The 22,078-nt window shown below is 51.1% G+C and overlaps 1 protein-coding gene across 1 annotated transcript in view; it reads left to right on the top strand.

The window, feature by feature from the left end:
- The window catches only part of FBN3 (fibrillin 3), a 248,900-nt gene that overhangs the window by 21,763 nt on the left and 205,059 nt on the right, over positions 1–22,078 (top strand). The window contains exons 4-5 of the mRNA XM_015413252.1: positions 2,994–3,089; positions 7,481–7,576. Coding sequence (XP_015268738.1) covers positions 2,994–3,089; positions 7,481–7,576 — 192 coding nt within the window. The remainder of the gene's footprint in view (positions 1–2,993; positions 3,090–7,480; positions 7,577–22,078) is intronic.

Genomic DNA, 22,078 nt, shown 5'->3' on the forward strand with positions numbered 1-22,078 from the left:
ATTGCCATTCCTGGGTTGAACAAATTCACACCTATAGATTGAAATTTCCCGGGATGTAAGACGCTTAAAAAAAATAATAATTTATCAAAAAAGAAGTTGTGTTCACTTATAACTATGATTGTATAAAATGTTCAACTTCAATAAAAATTTTGAATTAAATAAATAAATAAATAATGATAATTCGTATGTATTTGACAAAGTGTGCCTTGCACACGAAAGCTCATACCTTTAATAAATCTTTGTTGGTCTTCAAGGTGCCCGACTGGACTCTAAATTGGTTTTTAAAAATTAGATAATTTTTAAACGGAGCCTCAGTTTGAAAGCTCACAATGGCTTCGGCCTTAATTCAGCAGGTCAAGAAATCCCCCCCTCCCCCGCAGGCCCTCAGCCCTGTGAACCGACTCTGCTGACACCTTTCTTTCAATGTGTCGCCTTTTATGGTACCCTCTCCCCAATAAAGGTTTGTTTTTTTAAAAAAGGCTGCTCTGTTTCACTCTAATGGAAGCACCAGATGTTAGCAATCTTCCCAACAATGCAAAGAATTCTACCATGAGGAGGGGGGTTGGGGAAGAAACCACATTTCCAGCATTCCTTTGGGCCCAACACACCAGTGGGGTGGGAGGGGGATGTTAAATTTCATAGGGCAGGGGGGGGCCCTGCCTCGGCAACAGGGTGTAGCCCGAAAGATGTGGGGGATGGGGGAATGCCTGTTTCCTGAGATTTCAGCTCCGGCTTTCTTTGGAGACCTCTCTGACTTTCAGGGCCTGGCGTCTTGGATGTCACATTAGTGCAAATGCTGTCATTGTTTTAACTTTAAAAAAAAATTAATTACAAATTTATTATAAATCAAAGCCCCGAGCCAAATATTACAACAGTGGTGGCCAGTCTACCGATAAGGCTCTACAAAAAGTTTCCAAGTGTCTACGAATATCTCCATGCACAATCGTAGTCTCTAAATGTGATACGTTCGAACGTCGAGAAGACGACAAGGTCCTCGGCCCGTTGCCCTGTGAGATGGGGCATTTCTGAAATTCTCCTCCTCCCAAATTTTCCTCTGGTTTCGGAATGATCAGGTCTGATTTCCAAAGTGGCCGGCCATGTACCAGCAGAGTTTGCCACAGCTTTCGAGTATACTGAACATTTCCATGCTGCCTCTTTAGAGTCCTGTTCCAGGCGGCTTACCATTAAAAGCCATTTTAAAATGGCATACGCGACCACCTGGAGTTCTAGGCATTCGCAGAGAGCATGTATCGTAGACAATATGAAAAAGCTGATCTGACGGATGGAGGCCCAGTCCTGCTCTGCACATATACAGTGATAAAGCAGTCTTGATGTGTTTCGATGTAGAATGGTGTCAATGTTCTCTCTGTGTGGTGTCTCAGCAGTGCACAGGAACAGGGGTTGCTAGGCAGGGTCATGGGGAGACAACCGTCAAGAACTGTGTGACATCACTTCTATGCAGGGATCATTTCGTAGAAAAAGAGGTGCAGGGGCTCATTAGCATAACTTATTTGCATATGCCACACCCCCTGACATCACCGGAAGTGTGTCAGAAGGCAACACCCACCGCTCAGGCTCCACAGGACTCTTTTGGATTGCTAGCTTGGGGGGGGGAACGATGTGCAGATCTTCCCTCGCAGAGGAGGGAGAGCTTGTACCTGAAGGGGGGGGGCTCTGCAACTTACCTGGTTGCTTCTTGCTCCTTGTGGCCTGACTGAGGGCTGCTGGCAGCAGGGGCCGGGGCTTGCTGCATGTGCCCACCCCCTGGGCTCCTTACTGCTGGAGCTCCACTCCTGTGCGCTCCTGTAGGAAATGACCCCTGCTTCTATGGATACCTGGGAAGTGATATCACACCTCTCTAGGAATTGCCAGAAACTCCATGGTTTTACCAAGGAGCTTCTGGGAATTCCTACAGAGATGTGACGTCACTTTCAGGTTTTCGTGTAAGTGACATCACACCCCATTGGCCTGAGGGCCATTTCTCTGAGTGGCCGGGGGGGGGGGAAGCAGGATCTTTGAGCAAAGGGCTGGCAACTCCGGCAGGAACACATGTGTATATTAGTGAACGCACTACACAAAAAGAATCTTGACACAATCATACATGGGATAAGACTGCTTTTTGGGGAGAGTATTTGCGTTCCGTGCGCCTTGGTGTTTAGTCATTCCGGCCACATGACCATGGAAACGTCTTCGGACAGCACTGGCTCTTCGGCTTGGTAACGGAGATGAGCACCACATCCCTAGAGTCGGATTCGACTGGCTTTCGAGCAAGGCAAACCTTTACCTTTACCTATTTTATCAGTGCCCGTGACACCTCAGTAATACAGTTCATGGATAGACCTTTCAACAGCTCATCTGGTTGGACCCAGTTGCCTTTCCTGAAGCCATCTTAATCTAAAATAATACAAGTCTTAAAGACCAAAGAGTTTATCACTGACTTTATTCTTTAGTCTTTAGGACTCACGATTCTTTGTTATTGTTGGCTGCTGCAGGACTTGGCTACTGCGAAGGAATTTGTCTTAATCTACCAGCTATCCCCACCACCACCACCCTGTGGCAGGTGGGTGGGAAGAAATGTCAGTCTTGAATGCCCATCAAATTAATGGATTGAAAACCCCCCCCCCATTCTAGTCAGATGGGTGAGGGATTAAAATAGCTTTCTCTCCCTTCACATTCCATATCCCATGCACAATTCCCTTTGTTGTTTTGTTTGTGTGTGTGTGTGTGTGTGTGTGCGCTTGTGAGCCTGGGAGTCATGGTGACTTCTGGCGACCCCTGTTGGGGCTAGGACATTTCAGAGAGGTGGCTTTGATGTTACCTGCCTCTGTGTCCCGGCCCTGGTACTCCTTGGAGCTCTCCCTTCCAAGCACTTGCCAGGGTCAGCTGCTTAGCTTCCAAGAACTGATGACATCAGGCTTGCCTGGGCTATTCAGGTCAGATCTCTCAGCTAGAATTTTACGAATTCTTCTCTTCTCCCTAACTTCCTTCTCCAGTCCAGTCTTGCAGCGTGAGATGCATGAATGGCGGCAGTTGCAGTGAGGACTCGTGCATGTGCCAGAAGGGATACACGGGGACCTACTGTGGCCAGCGTAAGTATTGGCCTCTGCTTTACTCCTGAAAAACTTGCATGGAAATCAACCCCGTAGCTAGGGAATTCTTTGGGAGGGGGCCTTGGGGGGCCCGCCAGCTAATTAAATGGAAGTACAGTGCAGGTGGTAAGTTGGAGCACTTTGGGGGCAGCCCTGGAGGGGGCCCAGAAGAAACACAAGGGGGCCGGGCCCCGTGGGCCCCATGTTAGCTACGGGCCTGATGGAAATTCAGTTCCACCTCTGAGGATCCAACATGGTGTCCTGGTCAAGAGTGGCAGACTCTAATCTGAAGAACCGGGTCTGATTTCCCACTCCTCTTCCACATGCAGCCAGCTGGGTGGCCTTGGGCCAGTCACAGTTCTCAGAGAACTCTCTGAGGCCCACGTACCACAAGGTGCCTGTTGTGGGGAGAGGAAGGGAAAAGGCGATTGTAAGATGCTTTGAGACTCCTTAAAGTAGAGGAAAGCAGGGTATAAAAACCATCTCTTCTTCTGGTTTGGCTGAAATGCCAAACTCTGATTTGAGATCTGAAATTCTGCCAGTTTTAATTGTGGATCTGAGATTTCTATACTTACTACTAGATTTTGGCTTGATGGGATTTGTTTGCCATAGACAGCCTTGCGTCGGTGGAGTACCTTGGATTATTATCTTTATTCTGCCTATAAAATACAAAAAAACCCCCCACAAATTGGTTTATTATATCAAAAAATCAGAGCGTAATTTTACATTTAATTTTAAAAAGGCACCGTTTAACTAAAAACAACAGTGAATTCAGAATGAACTTCAAAGATATTTCATTTGGAAAACCCACCTTTAATTGTTGTCTCAGCTGACAAAACTCTTCTTGCACCCCTTTGCACTGAGACAATCAGCAACCTCCCGGGGCCATTTCAGCTCCAGAAGATGGCACAGAATAGATGTTAGGGCCCCACGTTGCCACAGTCACAATCTGAATCAGGCCCTGCAGCGCTTGACTAAGAATGTTGCTTGCAGCTAGGTCCTACCTTTCTGCTGGCGGAGGGGTCGACAGGCCTTTGCTGGAGCTTCTGCCGCCTGTGCTTCATGTGCAGGGTACGATGACATCGCCTGGAAGTGATGTCATCGCACTGCTGATGTTGCATGGTGACACTCTAGTTTCTGGGTGAAACTCTATGGTTTGAGCTTGATGTCACCATAGAGTTCTGTCTCAAAACTAGAGCGACGCCATGTGACATGGGCGGCGCAATGACGTCACTTCTGGGTGGCATCACTGCACCGTGTTCGGGGCACGCCAGCTGGCTGGTGGCGGGGAGGAGCCTGCAGAAGTCGGGGGACCCCTGACTGGACCGGGGGGCTGGCAGCCCTACTTGCAGCTGCTATGAGAGCCAGTTTGGTGTCGTGGTTAAGTGCGGGGACTCTAATCTGGGAGAACTGGGGTTTGATTCCTCCACTTGCACCTGGCTGGATGACCTTGGGCAAGCCGTAGTTCTGATAAGAGCCATCCTTGAAAAAGAGCAGTTCCTGTCAGAGCTCTCTCAGCCCCACCTACCTCTCAGGGTGTCTGTTGTGGGGAGGGGGAGGGAAAGGAGTTTGTAAGCCGCTCTGAGACCCCTTTGGGTAGTGAAGGGCGGGATATAAATCCAATCTTTTCTTCTTCTGGATGGATGACCTTGGGAAAGCCGTAGTTCTGATAAGAGCTGTTCTTGAAAAAGAGCAGTTTCTGTCAAGAGCTCTCTCAGCCCCACCTACCTCACAGGGTGTCTGCTGTGGGGAGGGGGAGGGAAAGGAGATCGTAAGCCGCTCTGAGACTCCCTTGGGGAGTGAAGGGGGGGGTATGAATCCAATCTCCTCCTCGTCGTCCTCCTCCTGTGTGGGGAAAACAATTCTGGTCTGGGTTCCCCTGACTTGAGTTCAAGCTAAACATGCCGTATAGTTTGGATCTCAGGCAGAGCTGTTTCACACCACCAATAGCTTGGTCCTTCTACTTGGAGATGTTAGAGGTTGAACCAAGGACTTCCGGCATGCCGCGCAGGTGATGTCATCGCTGAGCGACGGCCTTTGCCTGTTAGATATCTGGTAAATGCTGACCTCTCCAGTTCAGGGCAGGCACTGCTCTGACTCACTGGTGATGAAGTTCTGGGGATCTTGAGTATGAATCTGGTTTACTGGGCTGGATGGAAGCCCCCTGATGCACCACCTCTGTCGGTCAAGCGAGCTTCTTTCTGATGAGTCAAGGTGTCCTCCTTCATTTTTCATTTCCTTTATTTAGGAGCTGCGGTGGCTCAAGTGGTTAAGACGCTGAACTGCAGGCTGTGGAAGGTCGGTAGTTCAGCAGTTCGAGACCTGGGTGCCGCGTGACGGAGTGAGCTCCCGTCTCTAGTTCCAGCTCCTGCCAACCTAGCAGTTGGAAAGCAAGAAATTGCAAGTAGATAAATAGGGACCACTTCGGTGGGAAGGTAACAGCGTTCCGTGCGCCTCGCTGTTTAGTCATGCCGGCCACATGACCACGGAAACGTCTTTGGACAGCGCTGGCTCTTCGGCTTGGAAACGGAGATGAGCACCGCAATCCTAGAGTCGGACTCAACTGGCTTTCGAGCAAGGGAACCTTTACCTTTACCATGCTTTTCATCCCACTGGGGACCCAAAGCATCTTGCAACATTATTGCTCCCTCTGCTGTTTTATCCTAATAACAATGATCCAGTGAGAAGAAGAAGAAAAGATTGGATTTATACCCCGCCCTTCACTATCCAAAGGAGTCTCAGAGCGGCTTATAATCCCTTCCCTTCTCCTCCCCACAACAGATACCCTGTGAGGTAGGTGAGGCTGAGAGAGCTCTCTCGAGAACTGCCCTTGGGAGAACAGCTCTGAGAGAACTTGTGACTGACCCAAGGTCACACCAGCAGCTGCATGTGGAGGCATGGGGAATCAGACTTGGTTCTCCCAGATTAGAGTCCGTGCTCCTAACCTACTACGCCAAACTGGCTCTCAGGCAGGTTAGGCTGAGAGAGGGTGACTTCGTCTAAGGCTGCCCAGTGAGCTTCCATGGCAGAGCGGGCACTTCAACATGGGTATCCTGGATCCTAGTCTAGGGTTGCCATCTTCCAGGTGGAGCCTGAAGATTTCCCGCTTTACAACTGATCTCTAGATGACAGAGATCATGGAGAAAATGGCTGCTTTGGAGGGTGGGCTCTATGGCTTTGTACCCTGCTGAGGCCCCTCCCCTCCCCAAACCCCGCCTTCCTCAGGCTCCACCCCACAGATCTCCAGGTATTTCCCCACTCAGAGCTGGCATGCTTATCCTAGTCCGATACTCCTGGGAGGCAAGACCAACCCTGAAATGCCACGGGCTGCTTTCCCACCCTCCAAGCTGGATTTCTGAGTCTCCAAATTGGATACCAGCCCGGCCCCGACAGGCAAATTGATGTTTGATCTGGGGCACTTCCAGAATCGTCATCATCTGGATTTCTTCTCAGATTTAGAGTTCTAAATTAAGTAGTCTTGTTTCTAAAATAGAGCCAGTGCTTGCAGAATCTTCTGTTTGTCTGGTTCTCTCCCCCCCCCGCCCCCAATCGCGTGCTGCTGGCTGCATCTCCACGTTTCTTTTATTCGTTTTTTTGTCTTCCCACCTCACGCCTAAACATGGTAAATGAAGCCATCTTGATATGTGGCTGTGCATGATGCAGTTGCATCGAGAGTCTTTTTCTGGAGTGCTGGCCTGGGGCAGATCCACTATGAAACTAATGACACTCAGGCTTCAGGGCTAGGGTTGCCAGCCTCCAGGTGGGGCCTGGGGATCTCCCGCTTTTACCACTGATCTCCAGCTGATAGAGATCAGCTCCCCTGGAGAAAATGGCTGCTTTGAAGGGGAGACTCTATGGCATTGTACCAGGCTGAGGCCCCTCCCCACCCCAAACCCCACCCTCTCCTGGCTCCACCCCCAAAGTCTCCAGGTATTTTCCAAACCAGATTTGGCAACCCTATTCAGGGCCCTTAATCCCGGAGGAGCCCTGAAGCTACTTTTTAAAAACCAGTGCCTATGGCACATTGGTGGAGGTGAAAAGATGATGGAAAAGAGCCAAGTAGGAGGAAACTGTGCATGATCCAATCCTGGAATTAATTTGTGATTCTCTGACTGAATCTGGAATGAACGAGGAGTGGAAGGTGGGCAGAAAGCACACTGAAGGAAATCTATTCATCCCTCTCTCAAATCCAGTCCCTTTTGGGTGGCTTTTTCGGGAACGACATCCTGTCTCTTTTGAACTTGTAGCCGTCTCAGACTGCTATAATGAGAATCTCAGAATCCGGCTTCCCTCCCCGATTCCCTGCTGGAAAGCAGCATTTCCTGGCGAGCCTCGCTTGATTCCCATCCAAAACAGCCTCCCTCACCTCCCGCTCTCTTTTTGTCAAACAGCTGTCTGCGAGACCAGTTGCCAGAATGGAGGCCGGTGCATTGGACCAAATCGGTGCGCATGCATCTACGGTTTCACAGGCCCGCAGTGTGAGAGAGGTAAGCGATCCCTCAATGTGGTGTTACATTGTATATGCCGCTTGTGAACTCTGAGAATCTTTACGCCATCTTGCATCAGAATTGGGTGTATCAAGTCAAGTTTATTTGGTACCTAACCAGCACAAATGGGTTGCAGCCAGTGTTCCCTCTAAGCTGAGTTAGTGTGAGCTAGCTCACAGGTTTATAGCCTCCGGCTCACACATTTTTGTCTCAGCTCAGGGAAGGAGGGCTCCAGAGCAAACTAATTGATGCAGTAGCCAAATGGCTCACTCACAACTTGAATGCCAGTAGCTCACAAAGAAGAATTTTTGCTCACAAGGCTCCACAGCTTAGAGGGAGCATTGCGGCTGCAGCCATATTTTAACTGCGTCAGTAATACAATTGTAACAATTTTTAAAAGATGTTAAACGTTTCTAAAACATATAGCTTAAAGTATATAGCAGCAGTTTTTAAAAGTCTCATTTGAATTTCTAAAACTCCCGTGATACGAAATAAAACAAGATTTATATACATGATTTGTCCTCTCAATTATCCATAACCTCTTGGACTCTGCTATACTTGATCTCTGCGAATTCTTTGGACTACAGCTAAAAATTTAGCACAGTTCAATATGAGCTGAGGGTCAGGGTCAAATAAGACGTTTCTGCCGTATTTCTTTATCTGAATACCCGTAGAACCTCCTTAAAATATGATCTTTGCTCGGCTATCTTTGTAATAGCCACAATACAATAACATATGTTCGATTGTTTCTAACTTCCCGGAGCCACAAGGGCATAGAGGCTCAATCAGTGGCACCTTTTTCTATCGGCCTTCTAGGACCGCTGAAGGATGGAGATTGCATCTGGCCATAGAGTAAGCCCTGCAATGTGATACAATCGCAGAACTGGGTGATTCAAAGCCATTTCTGGACCTGGCAAATTCAGGGGCAGGGTTGCCATTTGGAATGTGTTCAGCCCCCACCAAACCCCAATGTTTCCGGGTACGTACTAAGGACTGCACTCTTCTAAAATCAAAGTCAATCCTGCAGTTCAATTAGGGTTGCCAAGTATAGCTTACCTCCGCAGCGGGGGACTCCCGGGTTTGGGTTCCCAAATCTCCCCGGGGGGCGGAATTCCCCCCAGTTTCGAGCCCCGATTCCCGCTCCCGCGGAATCGGGGCCCGGGGGAAACCCCACCCCCGTGTGTGCGTCACCCGGAAGTGATGTCACACGCTGGGGGCGGGGCGACACCATTTGAGGGGAAAACTCTTTGTTTTCCCCTCAAATGGCGTGGCCCCGCCCCAGCGTGTGATGTCACTTCCAGTGATGCTCTGGAAGCGCGCGCTTCGCACGCACGCGCACACATCCCCGGCCGGCTCCCGGAGCTACAGGATGCTCCCCCGCCGGTAAGCTTTTTCAATTTGGCAACCCTATCCCGAGTGGATCCCGGAGAGCGCGCACACACCGCACGCACGTCACCAGGAAGTCACGTCACCGCTGGGGGCGGGGCCACGACCATTCGAGGGGAAACCATAGAGTTTCCCCTCGGATGGTTGTGGCCCCACCCCCAGCGTGCCCGGCGTCATAACGTCACTTCCTGGTGACGTGCACGCCAGGGTGGGGTTCCCCCCAGGGCCCGATTCCGTGGCGGCGGAAATCGGGCCTCCAAAGCCTAGCCTCCCTCAGCCTTGCCTCATACAAGTCTCCAGGCCCCCGATCGTCCTCGTTGCTCTCCTCTGCACCCGCTCCATTCTGTCCACACCCTTTCTGAAGTGAGGCCTCCAGAACGGCACACAAGACTCCAGGTGCAGCCTCACCAATGCACCCATGACATCTTGCAATTTGGATGTTATGCCTCTGTTGATACACCCCAAGATTGCCTTTGCCTTTTTTGTCGCCGCATCACACTGGTCCTCGTGTTGGAAGTGGAAGAGTGAATGAGCTCCACCCACTGATTTCCTGTCATGGCCAGAGGAAGAAGCTTAAATGCTCTATTTCTTGTTAACAGTTATCTCTTAAAAGTCCCGGGTGGTTCTAGAATAATTACCCAGATTGAATTTAGGGCTCCTTTCCCTTCCCCTCCCCACAACAGACACCCTGTGAGGTGGGTGGGGCTGAGAGAGCTCTGAGAAAGAACTGCTCTTTTCCCAAGACCAGCTTTTATCAGAACTGTGGTTTGCCCAGGGTCATCCAGCAGCTGCGAGTTGAGGAGTGGGGAACCAAACCCGGTTCTCCCAGATTAGAGTCCACGCACTTAACCACAACACCAAACTGGCTTAGGCAGATCACGAGAGGGAGGGCCGGAAGGGATGAGCCAGCACTCAGCTCTCTTGGCCCTTTCTTACCTGCCGAGGGTGGTGTCGAATGCCACTTTGGGGTCAGGAAGGGATTTTCCTTGAGACCAGGTTGGCCGAGGGATTCCTGGAGGTTTTTTGCCTTCCTCTGGGTCACTGGGGAGCAGGGGGAGGGAAGCAGTTGGGGGTTGGACTAGATGACCCTAAGGTCCCTTCCAGCTCTATGTTTCTACGTCAGGCGGCACATGGGGGGCAATCAGCTGGGTAGGGGGGGTCTCCCTCTGTCCTGCAGCTGATTCAGGGTCTTCACCTTACCCACCACCAGGCTCATGGCCTGACTGGCACTCATTTGCTGAGCGATGGGCTCTGGGGGGCTGTGCCATGCCCTCCCGCCCAGTCATGCTAGGGCCTCACCCTCCAGTTTTGCCCAGGTCCCCAAAGGGTAGTGTTGCCAACCTCCAGGTGGTAGCTGGAGATCTCCTGCTATTACAATTGATCTCCAGGCATCAGAGACCAGTTCCCCTGGAGGAAATGGTTGCTTTGGAAGGTGGACTCTATGGCATCGTACCCCATTGAAGCCCCCCCCCCCTCGAGAGCCAGTCTGGTGCAGTGGTTAAGTGCAGACTCTAATCTGGGAGAACCGGGTTTGATTCCCCACTCCGCTCCACGTGCAGCTGCTGGATGATCTTGGGCAAGGGAAAGGCGTTTGTAAGCCGCTCTGAGACTCTGAGTGAAGGGTGGGGTATAAATCTAATCTCTTCTTCTTCTTCTTCTGCCCTCCCCAGGTGCCACTCCCAAATTCTCCAGGTATTTCCTGACCTGGAGCTGGCAACCCTCCCAGAGTCACTAATACCTGCTGCAGTAAGAGGGCGGAGACAGATTAGGGTCGTGGTGCTAGAGTTAACTTTTCCCTCCCAGGCTAAAAAGGGCTTCATTAAGCTGAGCTGGAGAGCCAGTGTGGTGCAGGGGTTAGCCTGTCAGACTAGGATTTGGGAGGCCCGGGTTCGAATCCCCACTCTGCCACAGAAGCCTGCTGGGTGACCTTGGGCCAGTCACGCCCTCTCAGCCTGACCCACCTTGCGGGGTTGTGGTGAGGATAAAATGGAGGAGAAGAGAAATCGGGAAGCTGCTCATCAGGGAGAAAGGTGAGGCATAAATAAAGTAAATAAATAAAAATGAGGCCCCTATAGGTGAAACAAGAGTTGCCAACCTCCTGGTGGTGGCTGGAGATCTCTCACGATTATAGCTGATCTCCAGGCGACAGTGAGAGGGTTGCCAGCCCCCAAGTCTGGGTGGGCGTTCCCCCACTCCGGGGGGGGCTCAAATCCACCCCCGGCCAGCTGGTCCCTGGGGAAGCCTGCCCCCAAGCCCTGCCCCCAAGCCGTGGCCACCCGCAGCCACCCCTGTCCCTCCCTCCTAAAAGATTTAAAGCAAGGGGTGTCAAACATGCAGCCCGGGGGCTGGATCAGGCCCCCGGGAGGGCTCCTATCAGGTCCGCAGTGGAACTGGCTACCTTCTGCTTCTTCTTCTTCCAGTTCTGCTGCTGCTGCTGCTGCTGCTGCTGCTGCTGCTGCTGCTGCTGCTGCGTCATCATAGGTTTGCAGCTTTGCTGCTGCTGCTGCTGCTGCTGCTGCTGCTGCTGCTGCTGCTGCTGCTGCTGCTGCTGCTGCTGCTGCTGCTGCGTCATCATAGGTTTGCAGCTTGCAGATACACACCTGAACAGCACACTCAAGACTGCAACAGCACAGACATTTTGATGCAATAATTCAGAGCAAGAGGTGTCCGTTATCAGACACTGCTAAATAAGCAAAATATTGCAAGAGTGCTAATGTTTTAAGCATGGTTTTATGTTAAGTAAAAAAGCCACCTTTGTGTTTGTGTCTTTTATAAAGTTTATACCTCTGCTAACTGGCATTGCATTTTATGACACACATGGCCCAGCCCAACAAGGTCTCATTTATGTCAGATCCAGCCCTCATAACAGATGAGTTCGACACCCCTGCTCTAAGCTGAGTTAGTGTGGTTTTTTAGCCTCCGGCTCACACGTTTTCATCTTAGCTCCGGAAGGAGGGCTCCATAGCAAACTGATTTGTGCAGGAGCCAAATGGCTCGCTCACACCTTTAATGCCAGGAGCTCACAAAGTAGAACTTTTGCTCAAGAAAGACTCCACAGCTTAGAGGGAGCCTTGCTTGGAGTCTGGCAACTCCAAGCTCCCCAGAGGACATGACTGCAAAACAGCGTAGGGTGAGCAGGATCGGGGCCAAATAAGGTTGCTAACCTCCAAGTGGGGCCTGGAAATCTCTTGGAATGACAACGTATCACCGGATGACAGAGATCAGTTTCCCGGTAGATAAGGGGCAGCTTCGAAGGGTGGACCCTACGGCATTCCACTCTGCTGAAGACCTGGGCTCTTTTTGTAGAAAAAGCCCAGCAGGAACTCATTCGCATAATAGGCCACACCCAACAGCAGAAACTCATTAGCCTATTAGGCCACACCTCTGACAGCACAGCTCATTGGCACATTAGGCCACACCCCCATGCTACCAGAAGTGTGCTCATCCACAAATGAGTTCGACACCCCTGATATAAAGGGCTTCAGCTAATCAGGGGGCCACATGCTCCCCTGATCAGCTGAAGCCCTTTAAATCTGTTAGCAGAGAGGGACAGGGGTGGGCGTGGCTTGCGGGCAGGGCTTGGAGGCATCCCCTCCCACCCCTGGAATGCCCCCCAAATCCCCCTGCCAGATTGACCGGGGGACCTGGCAACCCTAGACAGGGATCAGTTCACTTGGAGGAAATGGCTGCTTTGGAAGGTGGACTCAGTGGCGTCAGACCCCATCGAAGTCCTTCCCCGCCAGAAATCCCGCCTCCCTCAGGCTCCACCCCCAAATCTCCAGGAATTTCCCAACCTGGAGGAAGGTGAAACAGATGGGTATCTGTATCAAGCCCAGTGTTCCCTCTAAGCTGAGTTAGTGTGAGCTGGCTCACAGTTTTTTAGCCTCCGGCTTGCACATTTTTGCCTTAGCTCAGAAAGGAGGGCTCCAGACTCAGGCCTCTCTGTAGTTTTTTCCTACTCTGTCTAAAAGTATTTGGAAGGGGGAATTTTGGTCATGGAATCAGCTCAGGGCAGATATTACGCCCCCCCCCCATCCATGGCTGGATCATATCGCTCCGCCCCATGGCTGCTTTTCAGGGTCCAATTATGTCAAGCATTCTAGTCCTGGAATTCTTAGGACATGTGTCTTTTATTCGGTCCTGTGTATATCGTAGAGATAACTTAATTTTTAAAAGCTATACAAAAACAATACGTTCCGTGGCATTGTTCCCAGAGACCTGGCAATGACAGTCTTTAAGGGGCTGGATAAGTCCCTGGCCCTTCCCAACCCCTCCACCCCCAAGCCTCCCGCCCCCAACAATCAACATTGCTTGGGGGAAATCATACCCATTAAACCAGTTTGCAACCGGTTTCCATTTGGCACCGTAAATGGATTCCTCTTCTAAAGGGGGCTTTTGTAACCAGACGGCTTTTTGATCCGGAACACATGGCATGGATTGGGGGGGGGGGCTGAACAGTTTGTATATACGTGTGTTTGTGAGAGTGTTTGACTGCTTTGGAAGGGATTGTGTAATGTACGAGAGCTTTGAATCAAAAGGGCTTGTCTTCTCCCCCCTTCCTTCCTTCCTTTCTTTTTTTGCAATGTTTGTGGTGAATGCATTTGGCCCAGACTCAGAGATGAAACAAGGCTCACAGCTGTGTGTATACCGTTTGGCTTCTGCCAAGACAAATAGACAGAGATAGGGGAAAGGTTTCAAAGCACCCTTTCCTGGCCAGCTCCGTCTGGCTTTCAGCATTTCCTTGAAGTCTCTTGAAGTTTGGTGTTTGGAGTAGTGGTTAAGAAGCACGGACTCTAATCTGGGAGAACTGGGTTTGATTCCCCACTTCTCCACACGCAGCTGCTGGTGTGGTCCGTCACAACAAGTTCTTGCCACAGCTGTCCTCTTTAGTCGAATATGCATGAGGTTTTCCATGACTTTTTGAATGTGTCTATGCATGCCGTGTTCAGATTAGTTTTGCCTGGTGTTCTACCAATGCTCAGGGACACTGGTGCCTGTTAGTCAAACGCTGCATGCAAAGAAGATGGCTCTTGGGTTGTGTGCTTTATCAAAGCACAGCGGTAAAGACAGCGAGGGGTCGAACTTGCAGTGCCAGCCGACGCAGAACCCCACCCTTTTTGTTGGGGGTGGGAAATGCTGGCAGGTCACAGCTGACTTATGGGGACAAGGTTTTCAAGGCAAGAGATGTTCAGAGGTGGCGGGCCGTCGCCTGCCTCTGCCTCACAACCCTGGTATTTAGGTGGGGGGATCCTTGGTCTTTTCTGGGATCTTCTGTGTGCTCGTGTGGTGTGATGACATCGCCTGGAAGCAGGGGTCATTTCGTAGAAAAAGAGCTGCAGGAGCTCATTAGCATATCTAAAAAGGCTATTTGCATAATAGCTCATTTGCATATGCCACGCCCCCTGACATCACCGGAAGCAGGGGGGAGGCATCTACAAAAGCCTCCCTTTCCCCAGCTGGCCTGCCGAGGCGGGGTGGGGGGAGGGAAGTGAAGGGAGAAGGGGTTTAAAGTTTAAATCCCTTCTCTGTAGAGTTTCCCCCACAGCCTGCCTTCACAGGCCAGCTGGGGAAGGGAAGGGGAGGCTTTTGAAGACGCCTCTCCCCCCCTTTTTTTTTCCTTCCCCAGCCGGCCTGCTTCTGCCCCCCCCCCGCTCTCTCCTGGCTCACCTGCCTGGCGGGTGAGCCAGGAAGGGCTGGGGCAAAAGCGGGGAGACATTTAAATGCCTCCCCGTGCCTTCTTCGGCTCGCCCGCCCAAGCGGAAGGCTCCTAGAGGGGCCCCTGCCCTCTCCCCAGACCTGGAATCGCGCCGCAGTACCAGCGTGATCTTTCCATTATATTCTATGGCCCCATAGAATATAATGGAAAGCGGTGCAACTCTAGAAAAAAGGAGCGTGGGGGCAGGGATGCCAGGGTGAACTGTCGGAGCTCCGATGTGCTCCAGCCCCAAATGACCCCTGCCTGGAAGTGACATCATCGCATTGCCGACTTTTATGTACCTGACCTTGGATGCTTAGCTGTAACACCATCTCTGGGAAAGCGGGACCTTTACATTCTGGCGGGGCCCCTTTTTCCTCCTGATTGGCCCTGTGCTGCCCAGTGACCCCTTTGAACATTGTATATCCATTCACCCCGCGGTTTTTGCTTTAGTCTTAACACAGAACCTGAAGTAGAGATGCTCTGCCAATACTGTATCAATAAACTTTCCTTCTGAAGAAGCGAGTTCTGATTGCTGCAAGAGTCTGACTAGCCTTTGGGCAAAACTCTTATGGCTTGTAGCCGATTTTACCATAGAGTTTTGCCCAAAACCTAGTGTTGCTGTGTGATGTTGCCGACATGTTGATGTCTCTTTCGGGTGACATCATCACGTTGCCTTTCAGGCCAGTCGGGGATGGGATTTACCACACCAGCCATCTGGCCGGCGGCGGGGAAGGGCCCTGCAAAAGCGGGGTTTCTCCCATCCTTGGTGGGAGTCTGGCAACCTGACTGATACTCCTTGGAGGTCACCCATCCAAATTGTAGCCAAGGCCAACCCTGTTTCGCTTCTGAGACCTGACGTGATTGGGCTAGCGTGGACTATACAGGTCAGGGCTCCACCCTTCTACACCCATTAAATTTAATGGGCCTGCAGAGATGGACCTCCGCTTAGGATGGCACGGCTGGAAATAAAAACACAATAGTGGTCCCTGCCACACGGCAGAAAAAAACACGGGCAAAGTGCGGCTATTCAGAGCCGCACTAAAAGAAACACGTGGCGGCGGGATCACATAGATCCCCTGAGCCGCCGCGCCGTTGCTCCCCGGCACGATCAGATGCCGGGGAGGAATCCACCGACCGGAGACCGAGACAGCCGGCTGCGCATGCGCAGTTCAGCCAGGAGCCTCGGATGCGCCGGCAGAAGGACGCGCCGGCGATCCCACGGCCGCGCTTGATGCGGCCTTTCTGGTAAGTCTACCTCTGTAGGTGGTTTCTTTTAACTACGGATTTTCGGCCTGAAGGGCCGGATCGGGGACGGGTGCGCAACGCTTCCCAGATGTTGCGGTGGGATCGCAGCCGTTTGCTGCGCCCCCGATCCGTCCCTCTTCCGTCCCTAAACCTCCCGTGTGACCGGGGCCAGTGAAGGATTCCTGGCCTCATTCACGTTTCTGGTTTGGAAATCGGACTCAATCGTTTGGAACTCCAAAGAGTCGTTAGGAGTAGTTAGAGGAGAATAGCAGGAACGTCCCCGAATGTGAATGACTTTGAATGGCTAGCGGTGCATTCCTCAATATGGTTACACCTTTGTAAGACCACGGAAGCCAATGGGCTGAATTCTGCTCAGGGTGGCTCTCGAGTAGCCAACTCCAGGCTGGGAAGTTCCTGGAGATTTAGGGATAGGGACTGGGGGAAGTGGAGTTAGAGGAGGGTCCTCAGGAGGATCCAATACCATTCAGACCCCCCCCCCCCAGAGTAGCTATTATCTCCAGGGGAACTGATCTCTGCAGGGGGAGGAAATGGCTACTATGGGAGAGGGTCAGGGAAAATGGCTGCCACGTAGGCTGGGAAAGTTTCCCACCCACACAGCACCCCCTCCAATCTTTACTGTAGTCTTTCCCCAAACATCAGAGCAAAGTGGTTTTTAAAAAGATGGGAGAAAAGCCGGGGAATCCTTAAAGATGCATGAATGCCCCCGCCATACTGTCAATGCTGTGGGGAAGTGGGGGGAAGAAACTGGCTTCCCAAAAGCATCAAACTCGAGGCAGATAACCTGTACAGAAATGCATGTTGTGGCATAGAGTACTCAGTGCCACAATCCAAACCATAGAAGAAGCACCACCCCAAAGCCCAGGCATCTCTGATTGTCCTTTCCTGATCTCTTGAGTCAGTGGTTAAGTGCGTGGACTCTAATCTGGGAGAACCGGGTTTGATTCCCTAACTCCTCCACTTGCACCTGGCTGGATGACCTTGGGCAAGCCGTAGTTCTGATAAGAGCTGTTCTTGAAAAAGAGCAGTTTCTGTCAGAGCTCTCTCAGCCCCACCTAGATATCAACTAAAACCCGGCATTAAAAAAGCTCCCACCCAACATCAAAGCACAGATCACAAAAATAGATTGTAGAGAGCTTAGAACAGCAGTTTCCAGGCTAAAATAGTATTTTAAAAAATCAACCCCATAATTAAAAGCCTGAGTAAACAGAAACGTTTTGGCCTGGTACCTAAAAGAAAGCAACACAGGGGCCAGGTGAACCAGTGTGGCGTCGTGGTTAAGTGCGCGGACTCTAATCTGGGAGAACTGGGGTTTGATTCCCCACTCCCCCACTTGCAGCTGCTGGACGACTGTCAGAGCTGTTCTCTCAAGGACAGTTCTGTCAAGAGCTCCCTCAGCCCCACCTACTTCACAGGGTGTCTGTTGTGGGGAGGGGAAGGGAAAGGAGTTTGTAAGCCATTCTGAGACTCCGAGTGAAGGGCGGGGTATAAATCCAATCTCTTCTTCTTCTTCTTCTTCTGCTTCTGCTTCTGCTTCTGTTGCTTCTGGGGGAAAGGCATTCCACAAGTGAGGTGCCACTACTGAAAAAGCCCTGTCTCTGGTTGCCATCCATCTTACCTCTGACGTTGGGGGTGCAGAGGGGAGGTCTTGAGAGGCAGATTTTAATGGGAGGCCTGGACAGTAGGTGAGGCTGCAATCTAGAGTTGCCAGCAACCAGGTGGGACCTGGGGATCTGCTGCTTTTACAGCTGATCTCCAGCTGACAGAGATCAGTTTCCCTGGAGAAAAGGGCTGCTTTGAAGGGTGGACTCTATGGCATTGGACCATGCTGAGGCCCCTCCCCTCCCCAAACCCCACCCTCTCCTGGATCCACCCCCAAAGTCTCCAGGTATTTTCCAACCTAGACCTGACAACCCTACGGCGATCCCACTTTTCTGCTAATCGAGGGGACCTCATAGTCTAACAATCCTGCATCCCCCGGTAGACAGTCTGATGCCTACATAAAGCCCAAAAGCTGGGCTTGAGGGCCTTCCTCTTCCACTGTTTCCTCCTTCCCCCAGCCAACTAGTCTTCAGAGGTACACTGCTTCTGAACATGGAGTTTCCATTTCACTAAAATAGCACTGATGGGCTTGCCCCTGACTAATGAATGTAATCCCTTGAAAAAGGCTGTCTAAACCAGCAGCTATCACATTTTATGAGGGTTTCCAGGTTCCCCTGGCCCCCGGCAGATGCGTGGTAGGGTTGCCAGATCGAGGTTGGGAAACTCCTGGAGATTTGGGAATGGGGCCTGGGGAGGACAGGGGGACCTCAGTGGGGTACAAGGCCATGGAGACCACCCTCCAAAGTGTCCATTTTCTCCAGGGGAGCTGATCTCTGTAGTCTGGAGATTAGCTGGAATTCCAGGGGATCCCCAGGTTCCACCTGGAGGTTGGCATCCCTATCTTAGGACAGTGAGTTCCGTATATTCCTTATGCACTCAGAATGGGTTTCTTTCGCCTGTCCTGCTCCCAATTGCCGGGTTGCCAGCTCTTCTGCTATAGCGGGAGCGCTCTCGCCGGCTACCCACTCTGGGCGGTGGGAGGGAAGAAATGCTGGCCTCACACATAGTGTGATGTCACTTCTGGGGGTAAACCTGGAAATGATGTCACATTGCTCTAGGAATCACGTGATTTCTAGAGTCACGTGACATCACTTCTGGTTTCCCCCATAAGGGATGTCTCATGTATTGTTGTTGTTGTTGTTATTAATAATAATAATAATAATAATATATTGATAATAATAATAATATAATAACAACAACAACAGCATTAACTATTATTATTATTGATGGTGATGATGATCAGGTCATCATAGAAAAAGAGGTGCAGGGGCTCATTAGCATAGCTCATTAACATAACTTATTTCCATATGCCACACCCCCTGACAACACTGGAAGTGTGTCAGAAGGCAACACCCACCACTCAGGCTCCACTGGACTGTTTTGGATTGCTAGCTATTGGGGGGGGGGGAACATGGGGATCTGCCATCACAGAGGAGGGAGAGCTTGTACCTGAATAAAACTTGGTCCAGGTGCCACTGGACTGTTTTGGATTGCTAGCTATGGGGGGGGGAACGCACAGATCTGCCCTCACAGAGGAGGGAGAGCTTGTACCTGAAGGTGGGATGGTGGGGGGGGGGGCTCTGCAACTTACCTGGCTGCTTCTTGCTCCTCGTGGCCCGACTGAGGGCTGCTGGGAGCAGGGGGCGGGTCTTGTTGCATGTGCCCACCCCCTGGGCTCCTTACTGCCGGAGCTCCACTCCCATGCGCTCCCTCAGGAAATGACCCCAACTGGACTCCATTGCCCGGGACTCTGAAATGACCCGTGACTCCTAAGCCTGTTCGCAAAAGTGTCCCTGGTGCAACGAGACCTGGGCAACGTCATCCCTAGCTGGAGAACTGGTGTCTCGACTGACCCTCCCCTCCCCTTCAGTTTGTCTGCAATTAAGAGAAAACTGTTTTAAAAATGGTTCATCAGTGGCATTTATTGCCATGGAGATCGTTAAGAAAATTGCCACAATTCTTCTGGTGCATGTTGGTATTGTTCTAAAGATAGAACTGATTTGTTTCATATGTGCTCTGGGTATGCAAATGTGCACAGACTTTTTGGAAAATGGTGTTAGCCACGATATTTGGAGTTCTGGGAACTGTTTTGCCTCGAGTGCCTGAGGCACTTCGATTAAATTATGTTAAAATGGTAAATTCCTTGGCTCGAGAAGCAGCGAGAAATTTGTTAATCACGGCAAGGCTGGTGCTGGCCAACCCCTGGAAAACGAAATATGTTCCAAATCGACTGATTGGTTTTTTAAAAAAAGTATGGGATGGGGTGAAGCCGATTAGACTTACTGCACCAAAAGACTCTTGATGCCAACAAGTTATTGTAGCTCTTGCGCCGAGTTCGCTAATGAACATTGGCACATTGTTAATGTGAAGGGGAGGCGAATGCAAATGAATTCAAAGCTTGGGAGCTGTGTCAAACTGCACATGCTCCAGTTTTGGCAGTAATTTTAGAAGCCCTAAACAAAAATTCTGGAGGATTGGAACGCAGCGCCCAGCAAGACCACAGGACATTAAGTTAACAGAACGAGGGAAATCCACTCATCTCTACATTTTCCTAAGCAAAGCCTTGGCTTTGGGAATGGGTTCCAGGTCTAAGCCTGGCTCAAATTTGAGGGCCCTGGCAGGTGTCTTTCCGCCTGGGCGAGATCTCCGAAGCTGTTCTCCCTCCTCCTCCTCCTCTGTTTCTTTCACTCCTCGCCAACAGAATCGCATGCCTGAGTTTGGGGGCATTTACAGAAGGGGAGAAACTGGCTTGGGTCCCTTACGAGGCCAGACATTCCAAGGGCTTGAAAAAATACGCAGAGGAAATAAGCAAGCGAGACGTATTGGGCTTTTTTTGTCTCGGTTTTACAGCTTCCTGACGCAAATCTCCCGGGCACAAAGGTGAAACCTGAGAGACCCCAGTCATGGGTAGAACTCAGTTGCGCTCGGTGCCATTTTTAAAAACTTTTTTTTCTTACTCCAAAAAGAGGGGTTGCAGATTTTGGTAGCACCTTTTCTTTGGCGGTCTTTGAAGCCCTTTGAGATGAAAAGTGACTGTTGCGATAGAGCAGACCACGGAATGCTCACATGGAGCTGCTTGGAACGGGAGCGGAATCTGCACGTTTGGGAAGGGGCGTGGAGTGTTCGGTGGGACACCCTGGCCGCAAGTGTCTTCTCAGAGAACAAAAGAGGAGACCCGCTTGATCAAGTCCACCAAGTCCAACGTTCTATGTCCAGCACTGTCCTGCCCACAATCAGGACATCATCTATTTTTCTAATAGCGAAAGTGTGGCTCCATCTGTGAATACCTATATCTGTGGACTGGGGCCATGCTTACCCGAAACAGATAGCTCTGCAAACTTGGGGGACACCCCAGGTTTGCAGAAAAATCTGAAAACTTAACAAAATACATGGGGGGGGGTTATATTCCTCCCAGTAAAAGACTGTTCTCTGCACAAGCTCAGAGAACGCACCTACCTCCTGCACAGCTGTTGCCTGATTCCAGCAGTCTGGAAGCTTTGCAGGGCCACATGGCAGGCCAGGCAGTGGCTGCACTAGAGCCCCGGGAGCAGTGGCTGGTCCAGCCGTGGTTGCGCTAGGGTCCTGGATCCACAGTGGGCCCAGCAAAAAAGTGGGAAGGAAATGGAACTCCCCCTCCCACAAGTCTCACAGATCCACACTTGTCCCTTCTCATTGTTTGTGTCAGATACACTGCCTCTGAACAGGAAGATTCCCTTTCACTGGCGCGGCTAATAGCTAGCTATTGGTCAGGCTTCCTAACAGAAGCCTTCCTGGCTCAGACCAAGGAACAATTTAATCTAGCATCCTGTTCCTGATAGAGGACAACTCATCCACCACCCACAGGGAGGCCTTTGAACCCAGAGGTCACAGTTTAGCCGTTACGGTTACTAGCCAATGAGAATCTTCACCCCATACATCTGTCCAGCCCCCTTTTAAAGCCATCTAAGCCACTGGCTGTCACTGTCTTGTGGCAGAGAGTTCCACAAGCCAACCACTTGCCACGTTTAGGATTACTTCCGTTTGTGAGGGAGTCGATATGAAGTACCTTACAGTATCACCCTACGCAGAGTTATACCCTTGCTAGGCCCACTGAACTCCACAGTCTTAGAAAGGTGTGACTTTGCTTAGGACAGCATCGTGGCACAGACATTAAGGGCAAAGGAAGAGCTTGTCGCTTAACATTAGTTAAACCGGAAGGCTTCCTTCCTTCCTGCCCACTTAGACTCCTCCAGGACTGAAGTATGGTTGCCAACCTCCAGGTGGTGAACTTCATAGGAAAACAACCGTGATAATGATAACGGAGTCGTGTTTAGAATAGAAGAGATTGGATTCATACCCCGCCCTTCACTACCCGAAGACGTCTCAGAGCGGCTTACAAACTCCTTTCCCCTCCCCTCCCCACAACAGACACCCTGTGAGGTAGGTGAGGCTGAGAGAGCTCTTGACAGAAACTGCCCTTATCAGAGCTACGGCTTGCCCAAGGTCATCCAGCCAGGTGCAAGTGGAGGAGTGGGGAATCAAACTCGGTTGTCCCAGATTAGAGTCCGCGCACT

Source organism: Gekko japonicus, unplaced genomic scaffold (assembly GCF_001447785.1).
Source record: "Gekko japonicus isolate JY-2015 unplaced genomic scaffold, Gekko_japonicus_V1.1 scaffold914, whole genome shotgun sequence".
Lineage (NCBI taxonomy): Eukaryota > Metazoa > Chordata > Lepidosauria > Squamata > Gekkonidae > Gekko > Gekko japonicus.